Source organism: Macaca thibetana, chromosome 13 (genome assembly GCF_024542745.1).
Source record: "Macaca thibetana thibetana isolate TM-01 chromosome 13, ASM2454274v1, whole genome shotgun sequence".
Classification (NCBI taxonomy): Eukaryota; Metazoa; Chordata; class Mammalia; order Primates; family Cercopithecidae; genus Macaca; species Macaca thibetana.
The window spans coordinates 57,113,501-57,136,349 of NC_065590.1; the positions used below are offsets into that span (position 1 = coordinate 57,113,501).

At 37.0% G+C, this 22,849-nt stretch overlaps 1 protein-coding gene across 28 annotated transcripts in view; it reads left to right on the top strand.

Annotated features, from left to right (window-relative positions):
• Nucleotides 1-22,849, top strand: part of NRXN1 (neurexin 1) — a 1,134,455-nt gene that overhangs the window by 1,099,021 nt on the left and 12,585 nt on the right. For 17 of the 28 annotated variants that reach the window (XM_050753719.1, XM_050753731.1, XM_050753724.1 and 14 more), the window contains one exon: nucleotides 10,774-10,861. In XM_050753719.1, the coding sequence (XP_050609676.1) occupies nucleotides 10,774-10,861 (88 nt within the window). The remainder of the gene's footprint in view (nucleotides 1-10,773; nucleotides 10,862-22,849) is intronic. The other 11 variants (XM_050753720.1, XM_050753733.1, XM_050753735.1 and 8 more) reach the window with 1 other exon arrangement.

Genomic DNA, 22,849 nt, shown 5'->3' on the forward strand with positions numbered 1-22,849 from the left:
ATTTTAAACAGCTGAAAAAAATTTGAAGAAAATTGAATGGCTTTCAAGTCTGCCTTTTTCCCAAGCAGACAGCTGATTTATGGTCACTTTTTGTAATAGCCTAGGGCATCAATTGGGAAAGAACATTAAAGAAATGTGAAAGTGGCTGTTTTCAGGGATATTTGAGCTTTGCCCTACATATTCATGAAAGCCAGTGTTCACACATTCAAATTGGGTAGATGAGTGTACAGATGAGTATTTTTTTAGCAGACACTTCACTATAACACTCTGAATAATAGTACCTCCATCTGCATTCCAGATAAGGATGCTATTGGTGAATTGTAAATGAAGTAATGGATATGGGAACATTGTTACATTCTGAGGAAAATAAGCTATTTGAATTTACTTCATTGTTATTTGTATTAAAGAGTTATTTGTTCATTTGCCTCAGAACATAGAGGGAGCAATAAATTATTGGCATGTCAGAACCACAATTTATACCTTGATATGTACTGGGCATATTTTATGCCTATCAGAAAATGCTATGCATAGATGAGGTGCTTTGTATTCATTGTTGAGTAATTGGGCCTCACTATCTTTGTTATTCAAGTGCTGGAGGTAAAATTCATCCTCCACATATTGGATCTCAGTTTATTATTTTTATGTTTATTAAATAGTGTGCCATGAAATTGACATCTTTATGATGTCAATCGAGGCAACTTCATTGAGACAGTGGAGACAAAAATAAGATCTAGGCAGCCTCTAAATTTCTCTTGTACCTTAATAGGATTGTTGATTAACTGAAATTACCAATTTGATATATTTCTTTACTGATTTGATTTAATCAAATAGACTACAATTTGGTAATCATACCTATATACACATTACAAATGGCTTATTTTCTGCAGGTTTTCCTTCTGGTGAGAATTATGACTTCCCTTACCTCCTAGAAAATTCTTGCTCCATAGGTTATCAGTACAATGGGTTGGACCTTACTTGGGAATTTGTGATACTAATCCTGAATCCTGTTAATTTCTTTTTTCAAGGAACCCCACCTAGTGATGAATATTTTCTGGAGAAACTGTTAAATTCAGTCGTGAAAACCACATTTGAGAGCTCTCTCTCTTCCAAAGCAGCTTTATGTATAGAAAAGTGTCAGCAAGAACAAGTGCCCATCAGTTAACCAAAGATATCATATTTCAGCTAGCACTGTCCTGGACCCATTAATTGTTGCTATCAATTCAGTCTAAATATCAGTCACAACAGTTAAATATTAGGCTAAATAATGTTATACAATGCTTATGTCATTGTTTGAGGCAATTTTTTTGGCATTATATTTAGATATATAGCAGGATACATTATTGCTGTTTAGAAATAAAGTTTCAATTAACATTTTAGAATAAATCAAGGGTTCATTTGTGGGCATCATATACTGACGATGAATATCCTATTTTACAATTGGAAATTGCTCTTTTCCTTACAAAACAGATTTGTCTTAATAGTATAGTTTTCTGTAAGTGTCTTCATTGGAATATATTAGTCTTCAGGAAAGCTGTTTATCATAAGGAATAAAGTCTTGGAATGCTATTCTTAGCAGGGATATAATATTACATACTGGATTTATTCATGCTTTCCTTGTATATTTTTACCACACAGATATTCAATTAGGCTATACTTTTAAAAGTGACAGCAAATGCATATTCAGAAAATTCCACCATTAATTATGTTGAAAAATAAAAGGCTTCCTGTAAGGGAGGAAAAAATAACAAAACTCCATCTGTGTTTCTCTAAATTCCAGCCAACCGAATGCTCCCTCTTTTTAATATCCCTGAGTATTAAATCAATTGGTCTACTTTCTTACCAAGCATTAAGAACATTATTTTGCCCCCATCCTGATGATGTATTTCTCAAACCCGATAAAATATTTGTGTTCAAATATAAAAAAGGATGGATTAAGTTTTAGAACCTTTATTTCTTGAATTCTGTTCAAATCATTTTCTTCTTAAAAGTATAGAGGCCTAAATTTTAGTGCACATTTTAAACAAGAAGAGATGCTTACCATGTGCATGTACAGACCAGTCTGAATTAAGGAAGATAAGCATAGCACTTTCACCTGTGGGTGGTTAAATGCACAGTTAGAGACACTCATCTAAATGGACTGTTATGTAAAGCTAATGCTTCTGCTTGATCATACTTCTATCTTTTTCAGCAGGTTGTCTCTTTTCTCAAAAAGGTTATAAACATCAGGAAAAATACTAAAGAATAGAATTGATTAATGTGACATATTTGAGTTTCTTTCTACCACTCTCTCAACAGCAAGTCATAGAGAGGCAGCTCCAAACACAGTGAATTAAAATTACACAGCTTTGGTTAGAAAATTGTGCAGGTAATTTAGCTTCTAAAGTGAAATTTGATTTTTTCCCCTACACTTGAGTCACTTCCTGATTTTTCATACTGTGATGATGATTTTTGCCAAGCCATCTATTGATTTGAGATCTTTTATTCTCAAGATTGTTGCTGGTTTTTAATTTCTGGAGGAAAAACATATATGAAAATCAAGAATGTATTTCATTATACCAGGGAAATTATATTAAAAAGTAAAATACAGTTTTACAAAAAAGTCACATTTGTAGTTATTTTTTTCTACTATAAGAGGGCTATAGGAAGTACCATTGTATGACATCTTTTGTTATTTTAGGAATTGTGTTTTGCAGAAGGTAACACTGAGAACATTCTCACACTTTCTGGTTAGTGTAGAATTGTTCCAAAAGAAAATAAGTCAACTTTTAAAACAAAGCTTAACTTGTATTGCCTAAATAATTTAGTCTGCGTGAAACACTACCCACTGAGTCACACAGTTGTAGCCCATGATTTTTTTAAGAAGCGTTTTTTTAAGTTTATATTTGATGTTTGGCTTCTAAAAGGTCAGAGTTTGAACCTAGACAGTAAAAGATGGTACTTAGTTCAAAAAAATACCAATATAGCTACTGTATTTTGATACAAATTTTAACGTGAGACCTCAAGTTAAGAATAATTCATATGTGGCCGGGCGCGGTGGCTCACGCCTGTAATCCCAGCGCTTTGGGAGGCCGAGGCGGGCGGATCACAAGGTCAGGAGATCGAGACCACGGTGAAACCCTGTCTCTACTAAAAATACAAAAAATTAGCCAGGCGCGGTTGTGGGCGCCTGTAGTCCCAGCTACTCGGGAGGCTGAGGCAGGAGAATGGCGTGAACCCGGGAGGCGGAGCTTGCAGTGAGCCGAGATCGCGCCACTGCACTCCAGCATGGGCGACAGAGCGAGACTCCGTCTCAAAAAAAAAAAAAAAAAAAAAAAAAGAATTCATATGTACAAGTTTCAGTTTAATATCTATAATTATATTATTTATAAATATAGTGCAAAAAACATTAAATTGGTGTTACATTCATGAAATATTGAAGACAATGTTGATAATAATATTGAAAGTTTTAATAAACATTTACAGTGCTGTCTCCTTCTACGTACTTTTCATGTACTAATTTAATCCTTGTAACAATAGATACTATTATGCTGTCCACTTTTTAGGAGAAAAATAAGACACAGAACTGTTTTTAAATGTTTTGAGCAGGGGTTCTCAACTTTGGCATTATTGACATTTCAGGTTAGATCATTCTTTGTTGTCTTCAAACTGTCATGTGTATTTCATAATATTCAGGCATTCTGTGGTAGCTCATTCCTGTAATCCCAGCACTCCTGGAGGCTGAGGTAGGAGTATTGCTTGAGTCCAAGAGTTCTAGATATGCCTGGGCAACACAGTGAGACTGAGTTGAGACCTTGCTTGAAGAAGAATAAGAAGGGGAAGGGGAAAAGGAAGAGAAAGAGGAGGAAGAGGAGGAGGAGTAAGAAGAGGAGGAGGAAAAGGAGGAGGGAGAAAAGGAGGAGGAGGAGGAGAAGGAGGAGAGAAAATAATACTTAGCAGTCAAAAATAGGAAACTATAGTAGCAGACTTCACGATTCCAACTGTGACAACCTGAAATATTTCCACACATTACCAAATGTCCCTCCAGGTGGAGGAAGGAAAAAGTGGCAATATCACTGCTAATGTGAGAGCCATTGGCCTAAAGAATTTATTTACGAGGTCAGGAGATTGAGACCATCCTGGCTAACCCGGTGAAACCCCGTCTCTACTAAAAAAATACAAAAAAACTAGCCGGGCGCGGTGGCGGGCGCCTGTAGTCCCAGCTACTCGGGAGGCTGAGGCAGGAGAATGGCGTGAACCCGGGAGGCGGAGCTTGCAGTGAGCCGAGATCGCGCCACTGCACTCCAGCATGGGGGACAGAGCGAGACTCAGTCTCAAAAAAAAAAAAAAAAAAAAAAAAAAAGAATTTATTTACATCCTCCTACCTCTAATGAGAATAAAACACCAATAGGAACAACAACACAATATTGATTTCATCAATATATTTAACATTCCTCAAAGAAAATGAGAAATTATCTGTAGCCTTGAAATTAATTTGAAATTGAGAATAAAAGTAGCTTTCCACTAGATGTTGGTCCCAGGGGGGGGTAAAAAAAAAAAAAAAGTTGATTATCTCCTCGGGAGTGAATTGGAGCAATTGACTGGCAAGACTACATAATTCAATAACTTGTCATTATCAAGTCTGTTTGTATATTACCCAGCAAGATTTAGTTGTGCCAAAAGGAGAATGGGTCTTTGCTTTTAAAGCTTTTTCTTTAAAAAGATACCTACATGATTATCATGCCAATTGCTAATGATCTTCACTGACATTAAGAGTTACATTGAGGCCTCTGTTGTATTCTGTTGGTCTATATATCTGTTTTGGTATCAGTACCATGCTGTTTTGGTTACTGTAGCCTTGTCATATAGTTTGAAGTCAGGTAGCATGATGCCTCCAGCCTTGTTCTTTTTGCTTAGGATTGGCTTGGCTATATGAACTCTTCCTTGATTCCATATGAAATTTAAAATGGTTTTTTTCTAATTCTTTGAATACTAGCTGATCTTTAACAAACCTGACAAAAACAAGCAATGGGGAAAGGATTCCCTATTTAATAAATGGTGTTGGGAAAACTGGCTAGCCATATGCAGAAAACTGAAATTGAACCCCTTCCTTACACCTTATACAAAAATTTACTCAAGATGGATTAAAGACTTAAACATAAGACCTAAAACCATAAAAAACCCTAGAAGAAAACCTAGGCAATACCATTTAGGACACAGGCATGGGCAAAGACTTGATGACTAAAACACAAAAAGCAATGGCAACAAAAGCCAAAATTGACAAATGGGATCTAATTAAAGAGATTCTGCACAGCAAAAGAAACTATCATCAGAGTGAACAGGCAACCTACAGATTGGGAGGAAATTGTTGCAATCCATCCATCTGACAAAAGGCTAATATCCATAATCTACAAGGAACTTAAACAAATTTACAAGAAATAAACAACCCCATCAAAAAGTGGGTGAAGGATATGAACAGACACTTCTCAAAACAAGACATTTTTTCATGTGTCTGTTGGCTGTATGAATGTCTTCTTTTGAGAAATGTCTGTTCATATCCTTTGCCCACTTTTTGATGGGGTTGTTTGTTTTTTTCTTGTAAATTTGTTTGAGTTCTTTGTAGGTTCTGGATATTAGCCCTTTGTCAGATGAGTAGATTGCAAAAATTTTCTCCCATTCTGTAGGTTGCCTGTTCACTCTGATGGTAGTTTCTTTTGCTGTGCAGAAGCTCTTTAGTTTAATGAGATCCCATTTGTCAATTTTGGCTTTTGCTGCCGTTGCTTTTGGTGTTTTAGACATGAAGTCTTTGCCCATGCCTATGTCCTGAATGGTACTACCTAGGTTTTCCTCTAGGATTTTTATGGTATTAGGTCTAACATTTAAGTCTCTAATCTCCCTCCCCATGATAGGCCCCGGTGTGTGATGCTTCCCTTCCTGAGTCCAAGTGATCTCATTGTTCAGTTCCCACCTATGAGTGAGAACATGCGGTGTTTGGTTTTCTGTTCTTGTGATAGTTTGCTAAGAATGATGGTTTCCAGCTGCATCCATGTCCCTACAAAGGACACAAACTCATCCTTTTTGATGGCTGCATAGTATTCCATGGTGTATATGTGCCACATTTTCTTAATCCAATCTGTCACTGATGGACATTTGGGTTGATTCCAAGTCTTTGCTATTGTGAATAGTGCTGCAATAAACATACGTGTGCATGTGTCTTTATAGCAGCATAATTTATAATCCTTTGGGTATATACCCAGTAATGGGATGCAAACCTGCACGTTATGCACATGTACCCTACAACTTAAAGTATAATAATAATAAATAAATAAATAAATAAATAAATAAATAAATAAAAAGAAGACATTTATGCGACCAACAAACATATGAAAAAAAAATCATCATCACTGGTCATTAGAGAAATGCAAATCAAAATGACAATGAGATACCATTTCATGCCGTTTAGAATGGCGATCATTAAAAAATCAGGAGGCAACAGATGCTGGAGGTTGTGTAGAAATAGGAATGGTTTTACACTGTTGGTGGGAGTGTAAATTAGTTCAACCATTGTGGAAAACAGTGTGGTGATTCCTCAAGGATCTAGAACCAGAAATACCATTTGATCCAGCAATCCTATTACTGGGTATATACCCAAAGGATTATAAATCATTCTACTATAAAGACACATGCACATGTATATTTATTGCAGCACTATTCACAATAGCAAAGACTTGGAACAAACTCAAATGCCCATCAGTGACAGACTGGATATAGAAAATGTGGCACATACGTATTTCTCGTGTCATGGTTTTCATCTCTTTCATTTCGTTTAGGACCTTCTCTGCATTAATTACTCTAGCCATATTTAGAAAACCCCATTGTCTCAGCCCAAAATCTCCTTAAGCTGATAAGCAACTTCAGCAAAATCTCAGGATACAAATTTAATGTGCAAAAATCACAAGCATTCTTATACACCAGTAACAGACAAACAGAGAGCCAAATCAGGAATGAACTTCCATTCACAATTGCTTCAAAGAGTATCAAATACCTAGGAATCCAACTTACAAGGGATGTAAAGGACCTCTTCAAGGAGAACTACAAACCACTGCTCAGTGAAATCAAAGAGGACACAAACAAATGGAAGAACATACCATGCTCATGGATAGGAAGAATCAATATCGTGAAAATGGCCATACTGCCCAAGGTAATTTATAGATTCAATGCCATCCCCATCAAGCTACCAATGACTTTCTTCACAGAATTGGAAAAAACTGCTTTAAAGTTCATATGGAACCAAAAAAGAGCCCGCATCTCCAAGACAATCCTAAGTCAAAAGAACAAAGCTGGAGGCATCACGCTACCTGACTTCAAACTATACTACAAGGCTACAGTAACCAAAACAGCATGGTACTGGTACCAAAACAGAGATATAGACCAATGGAACAGAACAGAGTCCTCAGAAATAATACCACACATCTACAGCCATCTGATCTTTGACAAACCTGAGAGAAACAAGAAATGGGGAAAGGATTCCCTATTTAATAAATGGTGCTGGGAAAATTGGCTAGCCATAAGTAGAAAGCTGAAACTGGATCCTTTCCTTACTCCTTATACGAAAATTAATTCAAGATGGATTAGAGACTTAAATGTTAGACCTAATACCATAAAAATCCTAGAGGAAAACCTAGGTAGTACCATTCAGGACATAGGCATGGGCAAAGATTTCATGTCTAAAACACCAAAAGCAACGGCAGCAAAAGCCAAAATTGACAAATGGGATCTCATTAAACTAAAGAGTCTGCACAGCAAAAGACACTACCATCAGAGTGAACAGGCAACCTACAGAATGGGAGAAAATTTTTGCAATCTACTCATCTGACAAAGGGCTAATATCCAGAACCTACAAAGAACTCCAACAAATTTACAAGAAAAAAAGAAACAACCCCATCAAAAAGTGGGCAAAGTATATGAACAGACATTTCTCAAAAGAAGACATTCATACAGCCAACAGACACATGAAAAAATGCTCATCATCACTGGCCATCAGAGAAATGCAAATCAAAACCACAATGAGATACCATCTCACACCAGTTAGAATGGCAATCATTAAAAAGTCAGGAAACAACAGGTGCTGGAGAGGATGTGGAGAAATAGGAACACTTTTACACTGTTGGTGGGATTGTAAACTAGTTCAACCATTATGGAAAACAGTATGGCGATTCCTCAAGGATCTAGAACTAGATGTACCATACGACCCAGCCATCCCATTACTGGGTATATACCCAAAGGATTATAAATTATGCTGCTCTAAAGACACATGCACACGTATGTTTATTGCAGCACTATTCACAATAGCAAAGACTTGGAATCAACCCAAATGTCCATCAGTGACAGATTGGATTAAGAAAATGTGGCACATATACACCATGGAATACTATGCAGCCATCAAAAAGGATGAGTTTGTGTCCTTTGTATGGACTTGGATGCAGCTGGAATCCATCATTCTTAGCAAACTATCACAAGAACAGAAAACCAAACACCGCATGTTCTCACTCATAGGTGGGAACTGAACAATGAGATCACTCGGACTCAGGAAGGGGAACATCTCACACCGGGGCCTATCATGGGGAGGGGGGGAGGGGGGAGGGATTGCATTGGGAGTTATACCTGATGTAAATGACGAGTTGATGGGTGCAGCACACCAACATGGCACAAGTATACATATGTAACAAACCTGCACGTTATGCACATGTACCCTACAACTTAAAGTATAATAATAATAAATAAATAAAAAAAAAAAAAAAAAAGAAAATGTGGCACATATACACCATGGAATACTATGCAGCCATGAAAAGGATGGGTTCATGTCCCTTGCAGGGACATGGATAAAGCTGGAAACCATCATTCTCAGCAAACTAACACAGAAACAGAAAACCAAACACTCCATATTCTCACTCATAAGTGGGAGTTGAACAATGAGAACACATGGACACAGGGAGGGGAACATCACATACTGGGGCCTGTCGGAGGGTGGGGGTCTAGGGGAGGTATAGCATTAGGAGAAATACCTAATGTAGATGACGGGTTGATGGGTGCAGCAAACCACCATGGCACATGTATACCTATATGACAAACCTGCATATTCTGCACATGTATCCCGGAACTTAAAGTATAATAATAATAAAAAAAGAGAGAATGCCCACAAATTATCAAATATCAGGCATGAAAGGGGAGTTAGCACTGCAAATGCCACAAACACTGAAGAATGAAAAGTTAGAATATTATGAATAACTTTGTCAATAAATTCAACAATTAAAAAAAAAAGACTTACACTTCCCGGAAAACCAGTATTTTTAACTTCCCTTTCTAAAATAGCAGCAGCAAAATGCATAAATCCAGAAACTCTCCCAATTGTCTCAGAATTAAGAGCAGAGTAACAGGAAACCATCTAAAATGCTGTTTAAAAGTTTCTGTTTATTTAAAGTTATATTGTAAAGCATTTGCATCTGAACAAATTCTTTGTTCTTAAAGACCCTGCACCTGAAAGGTTTTTAAGCCTAATACTTTCTATAAAAGTGCATCACCCCTTGTCTCCATTTTTCAAAATGCCACAACTTTCCTAAAAATTATTTAGTTACACTTTAATCTGTGACAATATTAGGTGCTCCTTTAATATTAGGTGCTCATATCGTATTTCTGCTTTTTCTTTGAAGACCTTTATTGTTTTCTATATTATTTTAATTCCACCTTTAAATGAGAACTGTATCAATGTTGCAGTTCTGAGTATTGTTTGAACAATTCTGATCTCTTTAGTCCTTAGTAAATGTAATGAGATATTTTTATTTATTTGTATACATTGGAATCTCTGTTTTACTTTAGCACAGCCAACTCTGATATAAGCCTTTACAAATTCCATGCAGTATCTATGCTGAATTTACTGCAGCTTGTAAGCGGCAATAAAGAACAACTTTTCGTGCTTATCAATGTGTTGATTATGTGACTAACTGCTAGGATTTACACACTCTGCTTTTTATTACAGTGATAGTTATCTTTTTTGCTATAAGCGCAGTGAAGCAACTAGAATGTCACAGAGAAAACTGTCACCTCTTCCCCTCCCCCACTTTGAATGCACTTTTCATTTATTACGAAACTATAATGATGAAAGGGATGATGGGGAAGAAATACCTGCTATCTGAACATTACAAAAATGAGCTTCAAGTGTGAAATCATAATGAAAATGGAAAAGTGTCTTAAATGGATTGTATTTCCTTGCCTTTGTGCACCAATGAAAGAGCTATCTAATTCTCTACTTAATCTGTGTTTCCTACAATAACAAGCTATATCTCAAAGATTCATCAAACTCTACGTAGTCGTGAATGTAAAAGGTTATGGCTATTCTGCTTTTAGGAGGCCAAGCACAAGTACTACATAAAGCCCACTGATGCATACGTTGTAGCTCTCCAGGCTGTAATACATGTCAAATCATCTGTTTCTCCCAGGTTGTTTTAAACCTCTGTATGATACTGTGTGCAGCTTCTATCTGCATTTGAGTGGATAGGTATCGACAAGTTGGCTGTCACCATTTCTACGTCCTCATGTAAACTAAGGTGTAATCAAGTTTTCACAAATAGGCAGTTACTTCTATGAAGGATCTAAAATTTAAACTCTGTGTCTTTAGAAAGGGAAATGGTGAATTTGGTTTATTGATAAACAAGTTGCGTTTCACTTGTCAATGAGACAAAGATGAGAGAGTCTGTTAGGACTCTTTAAATTAATCTACTGAATATGTTTCTTTTGCAGACCACAGATGACATCCTTGTGGCCTCAGCAGAGTGTCCCAGTGATGATGAGGACATTGACCCCTGTGAGCCGAGCTCAGGTGGGTTAGGTTAGTCGACTTTTTTTTCTTACTTCCTTGGCTTTACTGTGAATCTTTGTTGCATGTTATATTCCTTAGAAGGGCCTTACATTCATGTCTAGAAGGCTACCCTCCTATACAATGGTTGATTATAAGATGAGGACTCTTACTTTTTACATAAATTTTTCTACATTTATTGAAAAAAATTAAAAACAAAACACGCCAAGATTATGTATTTCAGAAAAAGCAGTGGGTATAGCACACAAGGCTGCTACCTTACTGTTCACTTTCCATTAGCTCACAACATAATTTTTGTGTGGAACAGTATAATGAGCTTTCCCTTGGGTCACTCATAGTAAAATTATAAAGCTAAAAAATTGCAGCACATTGTGCAAAATTATTTGACCTTTCTGCTGACAAAAAGTCCCCACCACTCACTCTGCCAGCAAATTACCTTAAGTGATATATTTCTCAATTTTGGAAGTGAGAGTATTATGGCAGTAGTAAAACAAACAGCAGGTAGAGTCCTTGATATATTTAATAGAGAAATATTTGATTCTTGCCTTGTTTCCCTAAAATTCAAGCTGAAGCATTTTACTTCTTTATGATATGTTTGAATCTTCTGATGTGACTAACACATAAATAATATTACCATACAGCCCTTATACCATTAAGTGGTGGCTGTAGACCCTGAAAAATAAATGAAGCAGAGCCTAGATTTGACTCCAGATATTCATAATCTCAAGTGTTAGGCTCATTTCCATTGGTTTTGTTTTGTTTTGTTTTTGGAAAGCAGTATTTAAATCCAATAATATTCTTTGCTGGCCATAGTGGCTCACGCCTGTAATCCCAGCACTTTGCGAACCTGTCAGGCAGATCACTTGAGGTCAGGAGTTCGAGACCAGCCTGGCCAACATACCAAAACCCCGTGTCTGCCAAAAATACAAAAATTAGCCAGGGGTGGTGGTGTGCACCTGTAATCCCAGCTACTCGGGAGGCTGAGGCAGGAGAATCACTTGAATTTTGGAGGCAGAGGTCTCAGTCAGCCAAGATCACGCCACTGCACTTCAGTCTGGGTGACAGAGTGAGACTTTGTCTCAAAATAGTAGTAGTAATAATAATAATAATAATAATAATAATATTGTTTGCATTAACAAAATCAGTGAGGTGGATATGGACTAGCCACTGTCTGCTAGTGGTGTCTATTGACGTCACCTGGAATCCCAGGAGAATTTCATGTCACAAGAAAGCAATGAATTTGCATTCTTGTGAAGAATACATTTTAGAGTAAATTTTTAGAGTAAATCTGCTCTTTAGAGTAAATCGGGATGTGTATCGTGCATCTCGTTTTGAATATTTGAAGATCACTTCCCCCACTGATTGTAACTACTGACTCTAGCGCTTAGAGAGCAGCTGCTGAGTGCCAGGGAGGGGGGGAGAGCTCTGCAGTCACCTCGCAACAGGAGAGGGCGTGGGAGACCAGGCTGGGTATGCTCTGGTCCTCTTTCCTCCAGGCTGCACAGTGCCAGTCAGGATTCTCAGCCCCCAGAAACATCTGTCATTCACAATGATCAGCTCTCTCACGATCATCCATTCCATTCTCCCAGCTCATTGACCTCTGCAATCATTCCCTCTTGGTTGTCGTGACAGATATAGTCACATCATGGCACTATCCCAGGCCCCTTTACTACAATCTTGCCTTTGTTTTCATTGCTATGCTTAATCTCTCTGTTAGTTAGCAACAACAACAACAAAAAAGAAAATCATTGCTATTGCTTTTCTGTCATTATATCAGTCCCATCTCTCTGCCTTTTCCCACCCTCAAATTTACCTTCCCCATTTCTTCTATGCTCACATGTCCAACCTTCCTGGTGTTAATCTTTCATACGAGGACATTCTTTTTTCTAGCTCTTCTCTGAGATCCTCTAGCATGAATTGTCCATGTAACAAAGTCTGGTCTTTGTATATTGGGGTGTGTGTTATGTGTAGTTAATTTTGTTTTCCCAATTACTGTTTTCTTGAGGTTAGTCTGTTTTTTCAGTATTTTACACAGTATTAATACAGTGATGAAAACTGTTGAAGTTCTTACTAATTACAGGTCTTGCTGAATCCGTCTTTTACTGTCTAAGTATAAGCTATCATACCTTTCTTGCATAATCCTTACCTTGAGTACCTAGTGAATCACAGTAACTAATTGCACTTACAATTGTCACTTTTTCTTCTTGAGCTCAGCTGAATGATCCAGTTCTTTGAGCCATTGCTTGTAGGTCTGATTAACCATTCCTTGTAGACTAGTTTACTGCCTTTTGCTCTGGTGACACTAGACCTAAGAACAAGATAGTGGAGGAAGAAGATAGAGGAGAGGAGAGAAAAGGGGGATGGGGTGACCTTTTTGCCATCGTCTTCTCCTTGTTCACCCGAATTTTGTCTGCTTTGTTAAATATCATAGCACAATGGAAAGTGAGTAGCAGCTTATTAATTGCCATACTCCAGGGAATCTTTCTGCCTTTGTTTTCTTTACCACAGTATCACTACCTGAAAGAATCATGTTTACTTATCTATTTGTTTTTCATTCATTAATGTATAGCTTGAATCTCCCCACAAGAAGGTAAACTCCAGGAAGCAGGAACCCTGTTTTTCTTGCTGCCTGCATGGACTTGTTCTGTCAATTTTAATTCTGTTCTACCGCACCAAAGTCTGTTGCCCAAAATGAAAAACACACCAGCTACGGATTCCATCTAACGACAGCTACTTTAACACTCTTGCACCAAGCCTCCTTTAACTTTTTCTCCTCTCTTTCCACGTGTCCCTCCATGTCCCTCCTCACTCTTCAGTTTTCAATTTATCAGTTCCTGTTAAAGCAAGAACTTCAGATTATTCTGTGATAATGGGATCATTCACTGTAAACCTGTCCTGTGATCTTATCTCCCCTGGTCTTGATAATGTATGCCATGAATCATGTCTCTTTCAATTTCTGATGTTAAATCTCTTTCTACATTAGCCTTTTCTGTCCAACTCCCTATTACTTTTTTTTCAAGTCTGTCTTTCATGCTTCATATGGAGGTGACTCTTTTGGCAGAAATTGGTTCTATTTATGTGATAGCTTCTAATGAAATTCTTAGTTTATATGATGTTTTTCTATTTTTTCAACTTTTTTCTTGGAATAGGGGTTGCATTTTTCTGTTTGTTTTTGTTTTGAATCCTAAATCTGAATAATGCTCCATCATAGGCTGCCCCTCCTGCAGCTCATTGTTTCCTAATGTACTGGTTTTCTTAAATCTCTTTTCCCTGCTTGCAATTCATCTTGAATGCAAATGTAAAATAATAGACAATAATTATAGCTGCTGCTGTTATTAGACATTGGATAATTGTAGATGCTATTAGATGTTAGAAATATCTTAATAAAAATTATTTTGCATATTAGGCTGTATTTTGGGATAGTGGCTTTTTATAAAACTAACATATTGAGGTAAATATTCTGAAAGACATATCTTCTATGCACATTTGCTAGTCCTTGGGCAAGTGAAAACAAATCTTTGTAAGGAGATGCACCGTTACCTTTATAGGTGTGTTGCCCAAATCTTCTGCGTACCTCACTCTCCCTAAGTATTTACTCATGAGTTTTCTAATCACTCTGACCCTCCCTCACCTTCCAAAAATGGCTTTTTCTCTGAAAATGTGCTATGTTCCTTATTTAGGTACCTTCCTAAAGCTGTTAGTGGAAGAAATTGGAAAAATCTAGCATCATCTTGAGTACTAGTAAATTGTTCCTTTTATCAAATATTTGATAAATTGGAATTACCTGTGGTTCCACTCAGAACTCTTAATAAACAGGGAAGTTATATATTTGGTGGGTTGTCAGCTTCGTCATTGATCAATTATTGAGTGTCGCTATATACCCAGTGCTCTGCTAAGCTCTGGGAGCAAAAATAGAGAGTTTATACTTTCAGTTCTATATTAATTAATATATTGAAGGCATTTATTGCAATGTCTGACGTGAAGTAGAACATAAATGGTGGCTTTTTCCCCCAGTTCAGTTATACAAAAGAAATTCCAAGCTATTTTCCCTTTTACATATTGTTGTTACTTTTCCTGGCTGAAAATTGGTGGGCCACTGATGAAACCACTCAGGCCTCCTGATGGGAACTGTACGTGTTAAAACTAGATCAGGGTCAACCTCCTGGGTGGGAACACATGGAACTCAATTATACTTGTTTCAGCCACACTGTCCTGCACAGTTAGCATAGGATGATAACTTCACATTGATATAATTAGTTTCAGAATACAAAAGAATGGATTCAGAATACAAAATATTGGCGATGTGATTGAGGAGGGCTAACTGAACCCCAGCTGTTAGTGAACAGGTAGAAATATGAACCAGCTATTGGTAACAAGGTCACAGGTCACTATTGTCGTAGGCTGCCCAGTTTAAGAAGCCTAGACACATGAGAGATAACATTTTTTTTCATAATTTTTCTCACAAAACATTTACACCTTCTGTGATTTTTTTCTCAGCCTAGATATGTGATTGCTGGAGTTAATATATGAAAAGTGTGTTATAGAAAAATGTTTTGCTCAAAATAAGTGTTATATGAGTGTTTGCTGTTATTACTATTATTATTTTTACACACACACACACACAAACACGTATTTTCCAAGACTTCGTTTTTCACATGAATCAAATTTTTGTAAAACATGTCTTTGAAATTTTACATTTTAGATCCACTTAGTAAATTGACAAAATGGTAACACTGCAAAACCACTTAAGTTCCAAGAAGGTCTTTAATCATCTCAGTATCTCTTAGTTTGGGGGCCCTCTTCTGAATAGAACCCTTTCTCAAAACTCCTGAAGAAGTTTGTAAAAGGTGAGTTTTATGTTGATACTCAAGATCTTAAATGAAGATAATGACCCTCTTTGCTGTAGGAGGTCCCTAATAAATAACTCTAATTTATCATTTGTTACAAAGGGAATTGGACCTGCTTCCTGTTTTCTGGGAGCCCTGTTTAGGAAGGACAATTTCCTGTTAGATTTACAGTGCTAAGATTCTCTATGAGTGGTTAAGGGATGGGTAGCTAATGGGATATTAGCCACTTTCAAATCAATTAAACTTTTATCAAACTTGGAAAAGAAAAACTCCATTGAATAATAAAATATCTCATTGGTCATAGGGAAAAATAAAAGCATCACCCATTTTTGTGGCATCTCTTTAGCTGGAACACAAGAGGTGAGGTCATCAGTACAACCACTCAAAAGAACGGTTGATTGCCTGTCAGAGGAATCATGTTGATCAAGGTTCAGATTATATAAGCACTGATAAATAGCAATAATAACTAGTATTTGGTGAAGATTTATTCTGTGTTCTCCGTCCTTTACAAACATTATTCCATGTCATTATTTTGTGAAACTATGAAGCATTTTCATAGCTAAAGAGATTCAGAGAGATTCAGAGAGATTCAGAGAGATTAAGTCATGTCATGCAGTATGAGAGAGCAGGTGTATTCTCTAGTTAAGAAGAGGTGGGCTTATAATTTCTTGGAATGCAGAAGGTTTTTCCTCTAAAATTCAGGCACCTCACAAATACAGAATCGATTTTTCAAAAGTTCATTTAAATAATTTCATGTCATATTCTTTACATGTATTACTATTCATTAAGCTAAATTTGTTGCAATTACCATGCAATGTGAGTGGTTTTTCGGTGTGCTGTTTTGAGAAAAGATCAAGGGATTTCTATTGAATTGATATCATTAACCACATTAGGAATAAAGATATGTATATTGAACAAGGTGCATCTTTTCATTAAGTAAGTAGCACGATCATTTAAAAGACTATCTTGCTAGATCATATTTTTAGAGCTTGACTAGAAAATAATTTTGTTCTACATTTAAATGTGTGTTATTTATTATGTAATTATTCAAAAGTGACTTTAATTAGCCCATAATAGGCAACACATTGCTATCAAAATGGAGGATTTTGAGCTGCAGCCAGAAAAACTGTGGCAATGAGTGTTCCATTTGAGGGAACATCTAGAGCATCTCCTGAGTACCAGGCCAGAATCAGTGCTGAGGGCTCAGCTCGTCATTCAGGTGCAGGATGGGGCAGGTGGAGTTGGAAACCGATGTGCTAGCTGGGTTTCAGGGTGCAACATGCTGGTGTAGGAAATGTTTTTTCCATATATAGTTAATTATTCAGAACACTGGAGTAAAAGTAAATGGTACATGGTTAAAGTAGCCATTTTATGACAAATGACAAAATCACATGTCATTTTTATTCACTTTCCCCCTGCTTTTCTGAAGGCAGTAAAGTCAGATTAAAAATTACATTGAACAAAGTTAAACAGGCAAGGAAGATTTAGTGAAGGCTATCGCAGTAGGGGAGGTGGGCCAGAGTTCAGCCTGAGCACAACTCACTGAGAACAAACAAACAAGAAGGATGGAGAATATTTAATTGCTAGGATGGATGGATTTGGGACCAAGTGTGCTTGCAAATGGGCTTCACCCAAAGGAAATGTAAACAAAGTATCTCATGTTTTCATGACAGGGGGTAGTTTAACAATTTGGAGCCAAGAGCCCACTGAAGTTAGGCTCCTACCCTTCCCACAGAAATTAGGAGATAGGGGTGCTATCTTCTTTGATGTTTATATTACAAAGAGATGGCTCCCAAGTCCTGCATATTTACACATCAAAGGGACAGATAAAGTATTTGAAATTACAAATGCCCTAAGAAATGGAACGCCAGGGGACCAGAGGCAGGAAGAAGCCTATCTTTGTTTGGTTAAGTTGAGATCAACTTTCCCAGCAACCAGTTTTTATTGAACAAAATTAGTTTCTACCAGGAGTCCAGCAGGAAACAAAATCACGAGCAAAAGGTATTTTGTGTGTGTGTGTATGTGTGTGCATATACATGTGTCTTTCTGTTTTGTTTTGTTTTTTAGAATATAGGAATTTGTATTTAATTGAACTATTTTTACCCTTTTGTGAGGTTTGGACTTTTTTTTTAAACAATGGTTGTCACACTTTAGAAAAGCTCTTAACATTTTAAAAGAATTGTGACATGCCACCAGAAATGAATATTAGTTATGGCCAGGACTTTGTAATTATATAGAACTAGTTTGAGATGCAGCCCTTTCCTGATCTTGGGAAAGTTACTTAGTAGTTTTGATGCTCAGTTTCCTTGTCTGTAAAATAGGGGAGAATAGGGTTAATTATGAGATTGGAAAAAGAGGATTCATACATAATGCTTGGCACAGTGTCTGGCACATACCACATACTAAGGGTTTAACAAATAATTGTGACACATCCAATGATAGGTGAAGGACCCACTGCTACTAGCATTGGTTGTGTGCCAATGGAGGCAGTATTCTGCCTTGTGGTGAGGTCCTTCATAAGGCATTGCGCATTTGATCAGAGTAAAAAATCAGCACAGTCTCTTTAGGCATTAGAGAGAATGGGCTGTATTAAAATGTCTTAACTAACATATGATTGGCCACTTAAAATAATTACTTAGCATATAAGTGAGTTTGCTAAGGGAGATTAAGCATTTACCTGAAGTCTGTAAAAAATAGATGGCTGCTAATACAGAAACCTACTACAATAAGAAACAGAAAACTCTGTTCAGTAATGAGTACAGCATAAGTTTTTAGGCAACCTGTATGTATCCAGCCTTAGAGCATTAATAACCAGTTTCACATCACAATTTCTTATTGGAAGATGCTAAAATATAAGAGCCTTTTAACAGTATGGCACATGTCCTGTTGAGCTTTGGAAGAAGACAACAAGATGCACATCCATGCTCTGAAATATTTAACCACCTTGAAGGGAGGAATGTAGCACAAGTTTAGAAAAAATATAAGGTAAGTTTATCTCTCACAAAAACATTAAATCCAGGAAGGATAAAGTCAGGTTGTCTTGTAATTTGTGTCAAATACCTGTTTTGATAATGAAATTGGCTTCCTGTGGCGTTTTCTTGGTACTTCATTAATTACATTTGCTCAGATGACATCAGAGATAAGCCAGCATATTCTGAATTCCCATCTACAGGACATGCTGCCTCCGTGAGGAGCCAATATGCTTCCATTGTTGGCGCATATGCTCCACGGAGCAGCAAATGCTACATTTGGCTTTAGCCTTCAGCTCTCATCTCAACACAGTAACTTGTCGATTAGATCACTCTCATCATGAGTTGCTCCTTAGTCATAAACAAAATGTTATAAGAAGCCTGGCACTGGCAATATAATAGCATAGACCAGAATACTTTATTAATTTTCCAGGTTAAAAATGATGTATTAAAGATGCCAGTACAGCCAGAGGCCATTAATTACACTAAAAAAAAAATAAAAAATAGGATAAAGAAAAATACTGATGTTCTCACATCTAAGGACACACTAAAATATTTTGTTTCATTGAGTAAACTTGAGAAATCCCAATGCCTGTGTTCAAATCTCAATTCGGCCACCTACTGTGTAATTAGAGGCAAATCATTGAACCTCTGTGTACTCAACTTTTTACATCTGCAAAATGAAAGGAATAGTGTTCAATACTCATGACACTGCTGTACTGATAAAAATGAGACAATGCATCTAAAGCACTTAACATAGTCTAAGCTTTGATAATATAAATTAGCTTTTATTAGTAATACCAGCAAATTAACTAAATAGTAAACCATATCATAAATGGAAATATCCCCAAACAAGAAAAGGAAATGTTACTGAAGGATACTTTAGCATCTAGCAAGTTTTTCAAAGTATTTCTAAATTCTATCAGCATAAAACTTTCCTCACTAGCTACTAAGACAGGAGCAATGCTTTAGCTGGATAAATTTAGGTTCCTGTGGTAGGAGGAGAGCACATATCCTCTGCTCTTCTTATTTTATTTGTGGAGGAAAAAAAAATTAGGCTTTTTATACTAAACAAAAAGAGAGAGAGAGAAAGGGAGAGTGCTTTTGAGAGAAGAAATGATTAACTTTCCTGCTTCCTTCCTAGGACACTGAGGAATACTCCCAGCAGCGTGACTTACCAGGCACACCTACCCACACAGCCTCCCCACCATGATGGATGCCTTGTCTTTCATATTTCCTAATGCTAGACTTGACACACTTTTCTCTAATGGGCTCAGAGGGGAAGTTGTCTAATCTTTCACCTTAGCTATTGTTCTTTCACCAAAAAGAATATGATCTTTTCCCAACAAAAGAAAATTGAGACAGCAGTAGCTTCATGACAGGAATATAAAGATGATCACCCAAAGCGAACAGACCCAGTTCTAAATCAGGAAAATCATACACTGCCCCATTACACAGAATGACTCTGGTTTATATAGATGCTGTGCAGGCACCGTGGTGGAGGAGGGGTACACCTAGGACCCAGCATGCAACTCTACAGTGGAAAGTCTACTTTGGATTTCATCCAGAGTACACTGTGCAATTCCAGAGCAGGGAAGGAAGTAGGGGAAAATTGACTTAACAATTTTAGAAAGAAACAATGAAACCTAATCAAAGGAGTTTTTACCAATATAATAAGCCTTGCTGTCAGCTATTTATTACCAAAGAATAGTCTTAGATGATTGATTTTATGACACCTAAAACATAAAATACCATAATAAAATTTTGAAAGAGAGAGAAATATAATTCACTCCAACCGTAGGAGCCAGAGAGCACTGATCCATTAAAGATAGAATGTCTCACAGAAAAAAAGAAACAAGCTCCACATGCAGCACCACAATGAATGGCCTGAAACAACATGCCCTACAATGCAAATGACCATTTTTGCCACCTGAATTCACAAGGCTTCCATTCATGAAGGGAAGTCCTCAAATACAACTACTCCCAGGGAGATAATGTCCTTGATGGTCACTGCCACAGCTGATTGAGACACCGTGTGTGGTACATATTGCAGAACTGTGTAATTGTTGGGACAGCTGCTGATTCAGTACCTTTTGTGTGGAAGATGTAGAGAAAACAATCAGATGATCACTGTTTTTACAAAGTCCTCATCCTCCTCAGATACTTTCATATTGAATGCCCTACCTGATCTGATGCCCACAGTAATTTATGTGTCATTATCATGTTTCTGATAAAAGAATGTTAGCAGAGGTTAATGAACTGCGAACTGTCACTCAAAAAGTTAGGTACAGGACCTAGACTAGAACCTAATATATAATTTGATATTCTTTTTACCACTCTTCACTGCTTTTCGAAGATTCTGTGGGAATGTTAACTCCCACAGCAAAGGGCAGAGAGTTGGCAGCAGGTGAAGAGGAATGTGGCTGGAAGGGGTAGAACTGGGCAACTGCTTAGAAAATACACCTAAAGAGCTAACTGTTTTTACTCTTAACGCAGGAATAAAATCAGAAACAATAACAAATTGATCCACAGTGGTAAATGCATATACACTGAGTATATAAAATGTTAGTAGCCATAGACAGACCTGAGTTTGAATTTTGGCTGTGCCATTTATAAAGTCTAAATAGCCTAATCTCTTTGAGACTCAGTTTTCTTTCCTGTAATGATAATACCTACACCACAGAGTGTTATAAGGAATAAATTAGATAAAATTTATGTGTAAAGTGTACAGCACAGCAACTACCATAGAATAATAGTAAAAGTAGTAGTTGTTAACTAAATAAAATAAGAAACAAAATATAGGTGTTGCAGGGAAGTCATAGTAGCTGTGTTAAGCATCACAGTTGACGATTGAGTAATGTTAAAATATATGGAAGAAAGTAAGAAAGAAGGTTTTGATGAGGGTTTTGATACTTAAGTAAGTTCACACCCAAGTTATTGCTAAAGTTTTCCTAGAACTATTTAATAGCTTGGCTTTACCTATTAATTTGGAAAGGAGGAAGGGAGGAAGGAAACGAAAGGAAAAAGGAAAGGAAAAGAGAAAGGAAAGGGAAGGAAAAAGGAAAGGAAAGTAAAAAGGAAGAGAAGGGAAGAATGACTTCAGCATTTTCTTTAATTAGGTTCTCTATTGCCCAGCAGGAGTGTCATGCCGAAATTATGGCTCACTGCACCCCAAACTGCTGGGCTCAAGTGATCCTCCCACCTCAGTCTCCCCAGTAGCTGAGACTACAGGCATGCACCACAATGCGGGGCTAATTTTTTACATTTTTTGTAGAGACAGAATCTCCTCCCTTTGTTGCCCAGGCTGGTCTGAAACTGTTGGCCTCAGGCATTACTCCCCGACTCAGCCTCCCAAAGCACTGGGATTACAGGCGTGAATTACCATGCCCAGCAACCTCAGCAACTTCTGATAGACAATTGGAAGGAATGGTGCAATATTCACATGTACACACATGCACACACATGCACACACATTCACACTTATACTCCTCATTACTCTAGCTATAATGTTGCCATTTTTGTCTTACTATAAACCAGGTTTTCAAAAAATTTCTAGTTTCAAGCCTTAAGGATTTTGTGGAATAAAACTCATTTTCTGTAAAGATAGATTATTCAAATTTCTATATATATAAAAGGAAAGTGATCTTAAGAAAAGTGATTTCTGGATGTATATATTTTTGGGTGTTGTAGTCAATGAGCTCCCAGGAAGAGAAGCTATTTTGGTATCAAGAAGCTTAGTTGAGTAGAAATCAGTTAATAAGGAATATCATCTACATTTCAAAATATAACTCTTCTTGCATTTTTCTGGAATGTAATACATTTTGATGAAAAACATATACAGACTCTCTGGGCTCCCTAGTTTTGAAACTGATTTTCTCATTTATTGCCTATGTGGCTTTCTTCTGCTTGACAATTATGGAAAGTTGTGCCTGAGTAATGAGACCCTTTTCAATTCCAATAGCAACAGGACTGAAAAGCACCCTAGAAATTTCTACAAGTACTCTGAATCGAAAAAAGAGCCCCAAGTTAGCTGTCAACTATTTGCAATACTGTGGGTGTCAGATGATGGTGATGTAAATAAGGCATCCAAATGAATCAAACTGCAGACTGATGACTCAGTTAACTTTAAATAGCTTAGTGACTTTAGTCATTGGGATTAAGTGACATATTACCTTGAAGCATAG